The sequence below is a fragment of the Eptatretus burgeri genome, chromosome 11 (assembly GCF_056783735.1).
Source record: "Eptatretus burgeri isolate ZD-2024b chromosome 11, Ebu_testis_v1, whole genome shotgun sequence".
Taxonomy (NCBI): Eukaryota; Metazoa; Chordata; class Myxini; order Myxiniformes; family Myxinidae; genus Eptatretus; species Eptatretus burgeri.
This window is the reverse complement of record NC_140971.1, coordinates 35471051-35486510: the sequence shown is the minus strand read 5'-3', so window position 1 is coordinate 35486510 and position 15460 is coordinate 35471051. Positions and strand designations below refer to the sequence as shown.

The following is a 15460-nucleotide window of genomic DNA, read 5'->3' as shown; positions in this document are numbered from 1 at the left end:
TCCTCAAAATATATTTTAATTTTTTTTTTGCCATACCAACACAAGAATGGACCGTTGATTAAAGTACATAATTTGTCTACACAAGTTTGTTATATACAGTACTGTGTTTATCATCCAGATCTAGAAGAACAAATTAAATCTGAAGAATTTTGATCTGGACTGAAGGATTTCACATTTGCACAGAAAAATATATTGAATACAGGTCAGGCAGCAAGTCACAAATTAGTTTGCCTCACTAGATGGCAAAGTGATAGATCATGTGACTACAGTTTCCACAATAATTGCCACATCCGGTGCTCTCGGATAGCAAGTTACAGCTGGACCAAACACTTTTGCCATGTTCAGATAGATTTAATCCGTACTGCTAATCCATGCTGCTGGGCAGGTTAACTCGTCTGAAGCTTTGGCATACAGATTTATTTTCACACACATCTAAGCTCTTGAAACTTCGGATTTACTCCAAAGTAACTTTTGTGTGTAAACAGAACAGTAGACTTATCGACAAGTGGTGTGATTACAATCAACCACCACACTCTGCAAGCTATCTGTCCAATAAGCTTGCAAGTTCCTTGACTACAACTGGTTGTATGGGGTTTATGGTGGTGCTTCGGTGTGTGAAGAACAACAAAGGGATGTTTACTATTTACACGGATTTATTTAATTTAGATGCTTTCTGGATTGTTCAAAGAAAGAGCCAAATAAAGCATCAGTAAAAAAACTGCTGAAGAGTTAGAGAGACATTTTAGGACAGATTTTTGATGCAGCAGCTACAGTAAAACCTGTAATCCTCTTTCTATGTGGCACCTGCATTAATCAGTTCTGTAATTTTAAGACCTCCTGCATTATGGGGCCATATGATACGAACAAAATGTCATTACACTCGAAGATCGGCGGGTGCATTCAGGACGATGCTGGCAGGTTTTTCGCAGAACGACGTATCCTCTTACGGTCCAGCTGCTGCTGTTGCAGCTTCTTGCTGTTATTCTGTTTCCTGGCCTGTAATGTCACAGTGCACGCAAACATTTGTTAATTCGTATCCAATATTATGGGGATAGCTATCGACATGAGGTCACAATTACATAGGCTACAATGACAGTCAATACATTGGATGACGACACGTTATCTTACGATAATGGAGCAAATGTTGATGACACCGCAACTCCAAAATTGACATTTAACAGTTCTTGAGCCGATGTGGAGGTTCCAAACCCAGTTAGTTCTACCTCTCATTTCAACCTTAATACTGGCTTTAAGTGACCGCCCGAGGCCAGCAGATGAAAAGGTACTTTAGCCTTACTCCGGCACACGTGTTGCAACATGTGCTCCAGCCCGGGCTCCAGTTTAAACCAATAAACCCCGGAGCCAGGTATGGTCCGTGAGGTGCAGCACATTGCCCACTGAACGCAGGCCAAGAAGGACACTCCCGCCCTTAGGGTGGGAGTACCCACTTGTATAACAAATCAAATGCATCTTCGTGTTGCAAGTTTAATGCTGGAACAACATATATTTAAAAGGTAATGATCTCAACCTAACTCCAACAAGAAATACATCAAGAAATGTTCAAACACTTACTATTCTACAGATCACCTCACCGTTTGCAGCTGAAAGGTCAATTGCTTGCTGCCCATTGTCGACTCCGGTCCGTGGCACATTTCAGAACTCTGCGCGAGCTTCACTCGCTCCTCCAAATTCATCCTGTGGAGAGAAAAATAACCCCCAAAAAAGTAAAATTATCTCACTCCAAGCAACACCAAAACAACTCAGTCAGTACCAACGACTACGGGACGCATACGTGCAGTACTTTGTATTGCAGCTGCAATATGTGGTCAACAAATGATCCCAAATATCCTACACAAAATTTTAACTTTACATTCAGACGTGCACCATTAAGCAACAATTGCAACCAATTCAATTTCTTTGTAGACAGCCAAAACAAAAAAAAGTGTTGTTTACAGCCGTGACAAAATAATACGTCATGCATTTTGGTCAATAATGGACAAAACATGGGTGCCTGCAGAGAAACACACCAAAGTTCTGTGCGGCCAAACAAACAAACAAACAAACAAGAAGACGTTGTGCAGAGCACGATAGTTGCAAAATCCATAACTCACTAAGGAAAATGATACAATCTTGCTCATATTAGCAGCAAAATCATTAATTTCTCTTGTCAGATGACACATATTAAAGAAACTGAAACAAATCAATCTACATGGTTCATTCTGCAGATGCTGCTTTCAAAAAAAAAAAAAAAAAAATTAAAAATCTAGCCTTGCTCCTCCATGCATTCTCTACCTTCAAAATTGTTGACCATTACCAAGCATTGAAAAACAATCATCATACCTGAGGTTCTTGGTCTTCTGACTCACGTTCTGAAAACCCTGAAACTCAACACCCCTTTTAAGTTCGTAAAATCGTGGCTGCACCTCAGCAGCCGACTCCCCGAACGTCTTCATTTTAGTTGAGCCCTTTCCTGCTGCGACAGCTCCCTTTGCATCTTCCTTCTTCAATGCACCCTTGTTGCGAGCTCGCATCTTCAACAGGCGAGCTTGCTGACGCACCTCCTCAGACCAAGCTTGGTCATCATCTGAGCTTTCCTCTTCTTCGCTTGGCAGCCCTTCAAGCTCAGAGTCTTCCACCTGCATGAAAGGAGATTGTTCATTCTTTCGTAGGCAGCATGTACCTGCTGGTGTGCATTACTTATTGCAGGAGCATGGCAATACTTGCTGATGCAGTGCCCCCTGTAAGTTAGAGCAGGAATTTGGAATTTGGCCAGGATGCCAAACACCATGGGATTTATAATACACACCAAATACAAGATGGAATATCCAGTTTAACATCCAACTGAGAGGGATACTGATGAATCACCCTGACTGTGAAACACCAGGATGACAGTTTATAGCTGGGCCAAGATTCAATCCTCGGCTAGGCTGCTCAGAGACGAGCATGTATACCTCCAGGTTATCCTGTCATCCTATGAAATGAGATCGATAAAGTGAGATAGAGTACAGCTTTCAATTATTTTCACATACGTTTTGAGCGAGCTCTGAAAACATCAAAATAATGACGTCATTATACAGAGATTCAAACAGGATAATGACAATTGTACCTCCAGTTCTTCCTTTGCGAGAACTTCTCGCCTCCTCTTGCGACACTTCTCCACAGTCTGAGACACGATGGGGTTTAGTAAACGGAACTCTTCACTCTCCTCATCAACTTGGTAGTCAGGGTTCTCAAAGAGTGCCTGGAACCTCAAGTCCGTCAACAATTCCGGAGCCATTTTCTGTGTAGAAACAGCATTGGACGAAAAATACGAGGGTTGTAATCATGAGGCGCAACATGCAAAGTGCAGTCTGTTTGCTACCAACAAGGAAAATTACAACAATGTGCAGCTCATGCGATTCAATCCGATGTACCATACATACTCTGATACAGAGCATTGGTTCTGGCAAAGCAGTTTCTAAGACTGGGGTTATGCTGGGCAGTTTGCCATCCCTCTCCCAGCAGTAATTAGGGCAGGAATTTGGAATTTGGTCAGGGTGCCGGCGATGGATCACCTCCTCTGCTCGGAGAACACCACGGGATCTTTAATGTCCACCAACGAATGCTGGCAGACGGGATGCCAGTTTAATGCCCATATGAGGGACAGCACACATTGATGAATCACCAGGATGACAGTTTATAGCTGGGTTGGGATTTAAACTCAGGCTAGACTGCTTAGAGCCGAGTGTGCGTACCTCTAGGCTAGGCCATCTGGTCAGTCTGTTCAGCTCATCATAAGGACACAATTCAACACATAAAGAATATAACCACAGATTGCTCATCACAACCACATCACCATGACCACTCAAAGTTGATAGATAAGAGCAAATAAAAGGTTTGAGGACAGTTATAATAATACGCCCCGATATGTATATATAATATATCAGGCGTATAAAAAGTGAGTTCTAAAAAATTATATATTTTTAATGACAGGGAACTGACACAATGGACACTCAAAGCCAAAACACAGCATGAAACTAGAGGGGGAGCACTCAGTAGAGTGCAAAACCTCCGCCACCAATACTGCTAGGTCACCCAAGTGAACTTGATATCCTATTCATTCAATTTGACGTCAACAGTGCTCACAGAGTTATAGTTGGCAACTTTCCCTTTTACATACTCAATTCATTCGTCATAACTAGATTCCTTGAGACAGAAATTGATTTTACGTGGGTATATCCACCTGAAGTTCCAAAATCAGCCGCAATTATAATTTTGGCATGTTTTTTTGTTGGAAATCACTTATAACATGTAGAAATGCAAAAACAATTCGAAATTTTGTTGAAAAAAAAAGTTGAAAATTATTTTTTTTCTCTAACAATTTTGTTTTTTTTGGGGGGGGGTTGGAAATCACTTAAAACATGTAGAAATGCAAAAAAAAAAATTCAAATATTTTTTCAAAATGGCCGCCATAGCGGCCATATTGTATTTTGGACCAAGTCCAAAATCTAATGGCATGATCCTTGGACCATACCTAATCCCCCCACCAAGTTTCGTCGAAATCCGTCGAGGAGTTTTTCCGTAATACTGTTCACAAACAAACAGACAAACAAACAGAAAGGGGTGAAAACAGTAACCTCCGATCTTCGATGGCGGAGGTTAACTAGAGGGGGGAGCACTCGGGAGAGTGCAAAACCTCCGCCGCCAATACTGCTGGGTCACTCAAGTGAACCTTATATCTTATTCATTAAATATGTCAACAGTGCTGAGTTATAGTTCTTTTCTCCAACATTTTTTTTGGAGGGGGGGGGGGGGTTGGAAATCACATAAAACATGTAAAAATGCAAAAAAAAAAAATCTAAATTTTGTTGAAAAAAAAGTTGCAAAAATTTTTTTTCTCTAACAATTTTTTTGGGGGGGTTGGAAATCACTTAAAACTTGTAGAAATGCAAAAAAAAATCTTTTTGGGGGTAACAATTTTTTGGGGGGTTGGAAATCACTTAAAACATGTAGAAATGCAAAAAATATTTCTGTAACAATTTATTTTGGGGGGGGTTGGAAATCACTGAAAATATGTAGAAATGCAAAAAAAAAATTTCTCTAACAATATTTTTTGGGGGGGTAACAATTTTTTGGGGGGGTTACAAATCACTTAAAACATGTAGAAATGCAAAAAAAATTCTCTATTTTTTTTTGTGGGGGTAAATTTTTTTTTGGGGGGGGTTGGAAATCACTTAAAACATGTAGAAATGCAAAAAAAAATTTCTCGAAACAATTTTTTTGGGGGGGGTTGGAAATCACTTAAATATGTAGAAATGCAAAAAAAAAAATTCTCTATTTTTTGGGGGGGGGTAAAAAAAAATTTTGGGGGGGGTTGGAAATCACTTAAAACATGTAGAAATGCAAAAAAAAATAAAAAAAATTTTTCTCTAAATTTTTTTTGGGGGGGGGGGGGACCAAGTCCAAAATTTAATGGCATGATCCTTGGACCATACCAAAACCCCCACCAAGTTTCGTCGAAATCCGTCGAGGAGTTTTTCCATAATACTGTTCACAAACAAACAAACAAACAGAAAGGGGTGAAAACAGTAACCTCCATCCATCTTCGAAGATGGCGGAGGTTAATAATATTATGGACCTGTTACACTAATAGGGGCAAGAACTCCACATCTTATCTTCAACAGCTTGTAATATAATGTTCCATAAGTACAATTGTTCTTTGGTATGTGGCTCATACAATAAATGGGGATCATGCTCGACTAAACAATATAAAACCTGTGGCCCAGCGGAAAGGACAATGGCCTGGAATCAGAGGTCATAGGTTACAAAGCAGCTGGAAGCAACAGTATTAAAAAGTTGCACTGTCAGCTTCTGGAAACTGAGTCATCTCAGAATTAAGCCACCAAACTAGTTAAAAACCAAGCTGGCTCACCAATCTCCTCCAGAGAGGTAGTCTAATATGTGTTTTTTGAAATGACGTAATCCGCCCTAAAATGCTCGGTACGCATGTGCAGAAACCCCAATAAACTGGGGTCATCAGGTCAGCCAAGCGTATATATCGTATGTGCGAGATAAGGATTGTAACATTAAACAGCTCACAAAGCTTCTAAAATAAGTTGAAAAATACTTGGAAAAGTACCTGAGAGAAAGGGCTGTGCCTCTGCACAACGTGAGACTTGGAGAACTTTCTCAGTTCGCCAAACGGGAATCTGCTCATAGTACAAATTCCGGACCATGTGGGTCGATGCAAGGCCCAAGTGGACGGGTGTATGCTTCACAAACCCCCAATGGATCGCTACCAGTGAATGGACTGTGTATCTGGATTAGGCACTTTTGAACACCGTTGGGAAGGACATATCTGGGGCTTGTGAATGTGCAGGGTAAGTTTAAAATTATGATGCAGTATTTACTATTAATCATGTTGGGAGGGGGAGCTGCAGGAGATAGGAGGGCTGTTACAAATATATTTTTACCTCCAACACTGAAGGTGGAAGGAAGTTATATTTTCATCCCTGTCAGTTTGTTTGTTTGTTTGTCTGTTTGTGTGCAAGATATCTCCAAAAGTTGTGGATGGATTTGGATGAAATTTGGTGGAGAGGTTGGGTGTGTGAAGCCAAATTGTTTCGATTTTGGTGAAGACCTGAATCTGGATAAGAGAATTTTTAAATTTCTAAAGTGATTCTTCGCCATTGAGAGATTGGGCCAAAAACGATATATTTTTGTTTGGTTTCAGGGCAACAACAAAAATAATAATAGATTTTCGATCTGCAATTTTGGTAAAAAGAAAAGTGTCAGTCCGTGTGTGTGTGTGTGTGTGTGTGTGTGTGTGTGTGTGTGTGTGTGTGTGTGTGTGTGTGTGTGTGTGTGTTATATCCACAGCCGATGCTGGCTTGTACGAACAGGAAATGGTACGAACCAAACACCTCTAATCCATGGATATTTATTGTATTCCGATATTTCCGTGAGTCCAATTTGCATTTCGGAACAGAACAATTATGGTTAACCATTCTGAAATTGCCAATCTTTCATCTAAATGCTGAAAATTATGTTTTAAGGACAATTTGAATTGCATATTTTACGCTAACAACAGCAGGTTAAAAGTGCCCATTGAACAGAACCGAATCGGTGTAAAAAACACACACACACACACACACACACACACACACACACACACACACACACACACACACACACACACACACACACACACACACACACACACACACACACCCCGCATGTGCAAAAGGCCTCGTTTAGCATTCACACATCGAAAAAATAAAATAATAAAAAGACCCGTATCTTGCCAAAAGGTGACCACGTGTGACTTCTTTAAGGTCACACAGAGGTGAACAGAGCTGCTATCCGCCAGGAGCGATTCCTTGAGGAATATCTGCCTACGAGAGATTCCGATGAGAATCGTTCTACAGAGTAACCATGAAAAATATGCTTTTGCCTCATAACGTCACCAAATGACGTCATAATGTCTCAAGCTTGACATATCTTGAAAGCACTCATCGAGGTGTTCAATTTGAGGTACTACACGATATGGTTCCTAAAACTTGAAAATTTGACGTTGGGGTCAAATATGTTTGACCTGAGGTGCTAACCATGAAGGTCAAGGCCAATCACCACCAAAAATTAATCAGCTGAGCGCCAGACCATGAACTACATTCCCATGAAGTTTGTAGACGATCCAATCAAAATTACTCAAAAAATAAGGGTTTCGTCGACTCCCCCGATTTGCGACAAAGTGACCTTGACCTTTGACCTTTGACCTTCAAAATTTTATGCGCTGAAAGGGACCTCTATAGGCCTCTGATATGCGAAGTTACAAAAATTTCCAATGATAACTGTGCTCTGCAGAGTGATTTATACGTGATTACAGACCAAAAACAAAAAAAAAACAACAAAGAAAAACATATGAAGGTCAAGGCCAATTACCACCAAAAATTAATCAGCTGAGCGCCAGACCATGAACTATATTTCCATGAAATTTGAAGACGATCCGATCAAAATTACTCAAAAAATAAGGGTTTCGTCGACTCCCCTGATTTGCGACAAAGTGACCATGACCTTTGACCTTGACCTTCAAAATTTTGTGCACTGAAAGGGACCTCTATAGGCCTCTGATATGAGGTTACAAAATTTTCTAATGATAACTGTGCTCTGCAGAATTTTTTATACGTGATTACAGACAAACAAGCAAACAAACAACAACAAAAAAAAACGTACAAGCTGACTAACATATCTTGCAAAAACTTCGTTTTGGCAAGATAATAAATGATTTAAATCCATCAAGCGAGTCAAAAGTTCCAAATTTAAACCCACTACCTCGACCAAAAATGAGACCACGAGTGTTCACCTCGCTGGCAGCCAATCAGTGCGTGTATCTGAGCGTGTTTCCTCTGAACCAATCAGCACACACATTGTTGACTTCCTGCTCTGTGCAACGCCATATTGGTAATTGTGCCGAAATCCTTGGTATGCCAAAAGTGTGAAAGAAAAGCATCAGCATGGACATGAAATGGAAAGTGTTAAGGAGGATGGAACACCTTGGAGTCGGGTGTTGGTGCCACCGCTGTCGGGTGTGAATTTGGTTTGTGGGAGTCATCTGTAAGGAGACTAATAAAGAACAAAGAAAAAATTAAAGTATCTAGTCAGTCAGTCCATGAGTCCTGCAAAATTAATGAGATCTCAGAGCAGTTTAATGGAAAAGATGGACAGACTTTTATCTTGCTGGATTGAGGATATGAATCAGCACACCATGCCTTCAAGCCAGACAGTAATTATGGCTAAGGCACTGAGATTATATGATGAAGTGAAAGAGCAAGAAGGCAAGGGATAAGGTGCTGAGATTATGTGATGAAGTGAAACACCAGTAAGGCAAGGGATAAGGTGCTGAGATTATATGATGAAGTGAAAGAACAAGAAGGCAAGGGATAAGGTGCTGAGATTATATGATGAAGTGAAAGAGCAAGAAGGCAAGGGATACGGTGCTGAGATTATATGATGAAGTGAAACACCAGTAAGGCAAGGGATAAGGTGCTGAGATTATATGATGAAGTGAAAGAGCAAGAAGGCAAGGGATAAGGTGCTGAGATTATATGATGAAGTGAAAGAGCAAGAAGGCAAGGGATAAGGTGCTGAGATTATATGATGAAGTGAAACACCAGTAAGGCAAGGGATAAGCTGCTGAGATTATATGATGAAGTGAAAGAGCAAGAAGGCAAGGGATAAGGTGCTGAGATTATATGATGAAGTGAAAGACCAGTAAGGCGAGGGATAAGGTGCTGAGATTATATGATGAAGTCAAAGACCAGTAAGGTGAGGGATAAGGTGCTGAGATTATATGATGAAGTGAAAGAGCAAGAAGGCAAGGGATACGATGCTGAGATTATGTGATGAAGTGAAAGAGCAAGAAGGCAAGGGATAAGGTGCTGAGATTATATGATAAAGTGAAAGACCAGTAAGGCGAGGGATAAGGTGCTGAGATTATATGATGAAGTGAAAGAGCAAGAAGGCAAGGGATATGGTGCTGAGATTATATGATGAAGTGAAAGAGCAAGAAGGCAAGGGATAAGGTGCTGAGATTATATGATGAAGTGAAAGACCAGTAAGGTGAGGGATAAGGTGCTGAGATTATATGATGAAGTGAAAGAGCAAGAAGGCAAGGGATATGGTGCTGAGATTATGTGATGAAGTGAAAGAGCAAGAAGGCAAGGGATAAGGTGCTGAGATTATGTGATGAAGTGAAACACCAGTAAGGCAAGGGATAAGGTGCTGAGATTATATGATGAAGTGAAAGAACAAGAAGGCAAGGGATAAGGTGCTGAGATTATATGATGAAGTGAAAGAGCAAGAAGGCAAGGGATACGGTGCTGAGATTATATGATGAAGTGAAACACCAGTAAGGCAAGGGATAAGGTGCTGAGATTATATGATGAAGTGAAAGAGCAAGAAGGCAAGGGATAAGGTGCTGAGATTATATGATGAAGTGAAAGAGCAAGAAGGCAAGGGATAAGGTGCTGAGATTATATGATGAAGTGAAAGAGCAAGAAGGCAAGGGATACGGTGCTGAGATTATATGATGAAGTGAAACACCAGTAAGGCAAGGGATAAGCTGCTGAGATTATATGATGAAGTGAAAGAGCAAGAAGGCAAGGGATAAGGTGCTGAGATTATATGATGAAGTGAAAGACCAGTAAGGCGAGGGATAAGGTGCTGAGATGATATGATGAAGTCAAAGACCAGTAAGGTGAGGGATAAGGTGCTGAGATTATATGATGAAGTGAAAGAGCAAGAAGGCAAGGGATACGATGCTGAGATTATGTGATGAAGTGAAAGAGCAAGAAGGCAAGGGATAAGGTGCTGAGATTATATGATAAAGTGAAAGACCAGTAAGGCGAGGGATAAGGTGCTGAGATTATATGATGAAGTGAAAGAGCAAGAAGGCAAGGGATATGGTGCTGAGATTATATGATGAAGTGAAAGAGCAAGAAGGCAAGGGATAAGGTGCTCAGATTATATGATGAAGTGAAAGACCAGTAAGGCGAGGGATAAGGTGCTGAGATTATATGATGAAGTGAAAGACCAGTAAGGTGAGGGATAAGGTGCTGAGATTATATGATGAAGTGAAAGAGCAAGAAGGCAAGGGATATGGTGCTGAGATTATGTGATGAAGTGAAAGAGCAAGAAGGCAAGGGATAAGGTGCTGAGATTATGTGATGAAGTGAAACACCAGTAAGGCAAGGGATAAGGTGCTGAGATTATATGATGAAGTGAAAGAGCAAGAAGGCAAGGGATAAGGTGCTGAGATTATATGATGAAGTGAAAGAGCAAGAAGGCAAGGGATAAGGTGCTGAGATTATATGATGAAGTGAAAGAGCAAGAAGGCAAGGGATAAGGTGCTGAGATTATATGATGAAGTGAAAGACCAGTAAGGCGAGGGATAAGGTGCTGAGATTATATGATGAAGTGAAAGACCAGTAAGGCGAGGGATAAGGTGCTGAGATTATATGATGAAGTGAAAGAGCAAGAAGGCAAGGGATAAGGTGCTGAGATTATATGATGAAGTGAAAGAGCAAGAAGGCAAGGGATAAGGTGCTGAGATTATATGATGAAGTGAAAGAGCAAGAAGGCAAGGGATAAGGTGCTGAGATTATATGATGAAGTGAAAGACCAGTAAGGCGAGGGATAAGGTGCTGAGATTATATGATGAAGTCAAAGACCAGTAAGGTGAGGGATAAGGTGCTGAGATTATATGATGAAGTGAAAGAGCAAGAAGGCAAGGGATACGATGCTGAGATTATGTGATGAAGTGAAAGAGCAAGAAGGCAAGGGATAAGGTGCTGAGATTATATGATAAAGTGAAAGACCAGTAAGGCGAGGGATAAGGTGCTGAGATTATATGATGAAGTGAAAGAGCAAGAAGGCAAGGGATATGGTGCTGAGATTATATGATGAAGTGAAAGAGCAAGAAGGCAAGGGATAAGGTGCTGAGATTATATGATGAAGTGAAAGGAGTGAAGGCAATTGGTGGGCGAAACTTTATCTCCAAGACACCTCATTGGTACATCATCCACAAATGTAGAAAAATCTTCTTCTTTTTTTTTTTTACTACTAATTACGAATATTTATTTGTTTAATCATGTTCATTAATGATATCAGGTTATTACAGTTCATATACATCATTCTTCTGTCTCCAGAGGTAGCACATCTGGTCCATATATCCTCATCAACAAAATGCTTTATGAGCCCTGTTGTGTGAAATTGCTATTGCGCAAATATCTCAGGAACCTATCCTTTGCGCAAACCAGGGTATTGCTGTCCAACCATGAACACAGACGAGTATCAATTTGATTTCCTGCCTTTTCATCAACACATCAAATTTCAAAAGCCGTCGAAGAAAGAATGCACAAGGTGAATGACGTTTGCTGTAATCTTACTCAAAGGCTAGAGGTGACACTGAAAACTGATTTATTTGCAACAGTAAAAATCAATCAAACAATCAATAAAAACATTTTTTTAATTCGACATACGAACAGATATATACCTTTGCAGACTTCCTTTTTCGTCCTAATGACCGGCCATCTTCTTTGGCCTCTTCCCTGAGCCTCTCCGCCAAGTCCCGGTTTACTGTCGGGAGTTTCTGAATGCGGAGAAGGTAAGAACACCTTAAAATATCTATTATGACGTCTAACCAAGCTGTTTTGTGATCACTATTCATGGTGGTACAGCTGCTATAAAATAATTTTCCCACTCAATAAAGCAAGTCGCGATGCAGCACCAGTGGATGTGGCAAGTTCCGTAGCCTCCAGTTCAAGGTGCAATTCATTAAGCAAAGAATTATGGTGGTGACAAACTCAGGGCAAGTTATAAGGGTTAACAACCTATAACATTCATTTGAAGCTACAAATGACTACATATTTTAAGTACCTCCATTGTTAAGAAAACTTTACCTCAATTTTGACCCGCCGTACTCGCTTAGCCTCAATCTTCTCCCGGACCTTTTGCTTGCGATATTCCTCAAATGCAAAGGTGTTGGCCATCGATTTCACCTGCGGAGATGTTATTGAATAGGTTTTTGCACATGTGGATAGGAATGATAATGCATAAGAATGGATGGAGGGATCGATAGGCTGTGCATTAAAATGCTGAATGCTGGATACATGATTGGCAATAGCAAAATAATTTTAACAAAGTATCGATGAAAATAACATTTCTACAATATACCCATAATCATTTTTTATTGTACATTTTAGAGTTTGAAATTGTGAATACAAGACAAAATTGTCAACATCCAGAAAAAGTCGACTTTGCAGAGCCTCTCTTCAAATGGTTTATTGATAAAGTGCTGTACACATGACTGTTCCATACCTTGTTGTACAAACGAATGTCCATGAAAAATCCATGCATGTATGCTCGAAGGAGTGGGGATCCCACCAAGTGGTTCAGACCTGGCGTGAATGAGGTCAAAATTGATAGCTTCTATATATGCACGTGGAAAGTTTGACAAACATTGCAATCGTTGTTGCGTAAACAACTTGAAAAGTTTCCTGGCTTACAAAAATGGGATGCATCTCATGACAACATCAAATGTTGGGAGTTAAACAATACTTCCAGTTCAAAACATCTTGTTTTTAAGTGAAAAGATGGTGTTTTCTAATTTTTCACAAATGCTTGAAAATGGCTTGAATTACAAAAATAAAAAATAATAAATAATAAATAAATAAAAATTCCATGAAAGGAGGGGGTTAATAAAACAGTTTAAAAGGTTTGTGACGATTAGAGTTTTATCGGTGCAATGTCAGAAATACAACTAGCTGATAAATATGAAAAAGGTGGGATCCAGGGTACCACGTGATACAATTTATTTAAATGCGAAAAGGTGAAGTTGGTGAGCCAATAAAACAGGTGGAAAGCATTAAGTGTACGCTAAATAATGCTTACCGAGGTTATCGAGGTCCTTGCAGGTGACAAACTTATAATCATCGTAGACTGTGCTTTCAGGAGTTTCCTCCAACTCCTCTGTGAGGCTGTCCAAGAAGGAGCACCAGCGAGGAGCTGGGCCGAGGGCCTGGAAATAGTGCCGAGGGTACATTAGAGCAACCAGTGTATTTGTCCATCTTAGTTTTCATGTTTGGACTTGTGTCTGTGCAAGTCTGGTATGAATATGCTAGTTTATGAAGTGATCACCTACAGGGATGTAATAGGTGTTCATTTTGGGCGCTTCACAGGCAAGGAAAAGCATCCCTGAAAGAAAAAGAAAAAGAACCCTGAGGAATTACACAAAGAGAGTGAATACTGTGCAACCAAAAATACCTCGCCGTGTCAGCAGATTCTTTATTTAAATATCTGCCAACTACATTTCGACAAAAACCTAAACTTTTCTCGATTTAAAAGTTGCCTCATTGCACAGTCACTATTTATTCTACTCCAGAACTGTCTCATCAACAATAATATAATTATAACACTCATCGAATCGAGCAAGCAATTCTCCATTAACAAATAGCTTCAGGAAAGCACCCCGAGGGGCAAAAGAAATGCCAACATGTCAGAGTCTGTCGGCCCAACGTATTTAAATGGAGAGAAAAATTGCACCCTAAAGGTGGCGGAACAATTGTGATTTTAAAAGCAAAACACGAGTTAATCGACCTTTGTTTGAATTATTCGCAATCGTTGGAGTTTATATTTTACGATCAACCGGAGGTTTGTTCGACCTGAAGATGAGAGCCTTGTGTTTTGCAAATTACAGCACGATTTATTTAATGATGTAGTCATTGGAATGTGAGCAGTTCTTCTGGGATGTTATAGAGTGGATCAACGCTTGTGACTGTGGTGTAGGTTGTTTGCCGTGTGGTAGGCAATACCTGAATTTGGATAAACACACAGGTCGTTTATATTGCATTCTGGCTCCAACGAAGAAAACAGTTTTCCCTGCAAAGTAAAGAAATGAAGAAAATATATTTTCTTGAAGCTGTTGTCAGAGTGAAGAAAATTGTAAAACGTTTACATTGTGAGATAGATTGGAGGGAGGAGGTATAAGAAACGAGTTGGAGGAAGGAGGGACATGAAACGAGTTGGAGGAAGGAGGGACATGAAACGAGTTGGAAGGAGGAGGGACATGAAACGAGTTGGAAGGAGGGACATGAAACGAGTTGGAGGGAGGGACATGAAACGAGTTGGAGGGAGGGACATGAAACGAGTTGGAGGGAGGGACATGAAACGAGTTGGAGGGAGGGACATGAAACGAGGTGGAGGGAGGGACATGAAACGAGGTGGAGGGAGGGACATGAAACGAGGTGGAGGGAGGGACATGAAACGAGGTGGAGGGAGGGACATGAAACGAGGTGGAGGGAGGGACATGAAACGAGGTGGAGGGAGGGACATGAAACGAGGTGGAGGGAGGGACATGAAACGAGGTGGAGGGAGGGACATGAAACGAGGTGGAGGGAGGGACATGAAACGAGGTGGAGGGAGGGACATGAAACGAGGTGGAGGGTAAGAAAAGGAAGTGGGGGTGGAGGTGGAGAAAAATAAGTCGGGTTGGAGGGAGAGAAAGGGCAGGGGGGGGTAGAAGGAGGAAGAGGAAAGGGGGTGAAGAAAATAGAGATTGAGGTGATGGTACATGTGATGGAATGGAGAACTGAAGGTGATATAGTGCAATGGTGCAAAGTGTCATACCGTTTGCTTGTTCCACATTTTCACAATACGTGAGTCTGCGGAGATTATGAGGTCCTCCTCTTCATGAAAAAAGATAGAGTGGATTGGAAGGCCAAACCGGTGGTCTTTAACAATGAGTGGCTTTTTGGAACGCAGATCATAGAGCAGAATCTTCCAAGGTACCGATAACACACATGCACAATTTTCATCACAACCACCAACAAAAACTCAGCAGGCTTCAAAATTAATCTATCAATGATATAATAAAGCAGGAGTGTCTGTCTGTCCGTCCCCAAACTAGTCCCTCAGTATTGGGGCT

The 15460-nt window shown here is 40.7% G+C and overlaps 1 protein-coding gene across 1 annotated transcript in view; it reads right to left on the bottom strand.

Moving 5' to 3' along the window:
- The window catches only part of NOL10 (nucleolar protein 10), a 30131-nt gene continuing 14671 nt past the window's right edge, over positions 1–15460 (bottom strand). The window contains exons 11-21 of the mRNA XM_085845970.1: positions 15163–15312; positions 14349–14415; positions 13679–13731; positions 13429–13555; positions 12856–12935; positions 12438–12536; positions 12032–12127; positions 3107–3280; positions 2341–2636; positions 1593–1695; positions 1–996 (exon numbers count right to left, since the gene is read on the bottom strand). Of these exons, the coding sequence (XP_085702096.1) occupies positions 901–996; positions 1593–1695; positions 2341–2636; positions 3107–3280; positions 12032–12127; positions 12438–12536; positions 12856–12935; positions 13429–13555; positions 13679–13731; positions 14349–14415; positions 15163–15312 (1341 nt within the window). The 3' untranslated portion in view covers positions 1–900. The remainder of the gene's footprint in view (positions 997–1592; positions 1696–2340; positions 2637–3106; positions 3281–12031; positions 12128–12437; positions 12537–12855; positions 12936–13428; positions 13556–13678; positions 13732–14348; positions 14416–15162; positions 15313–15460) is intronic.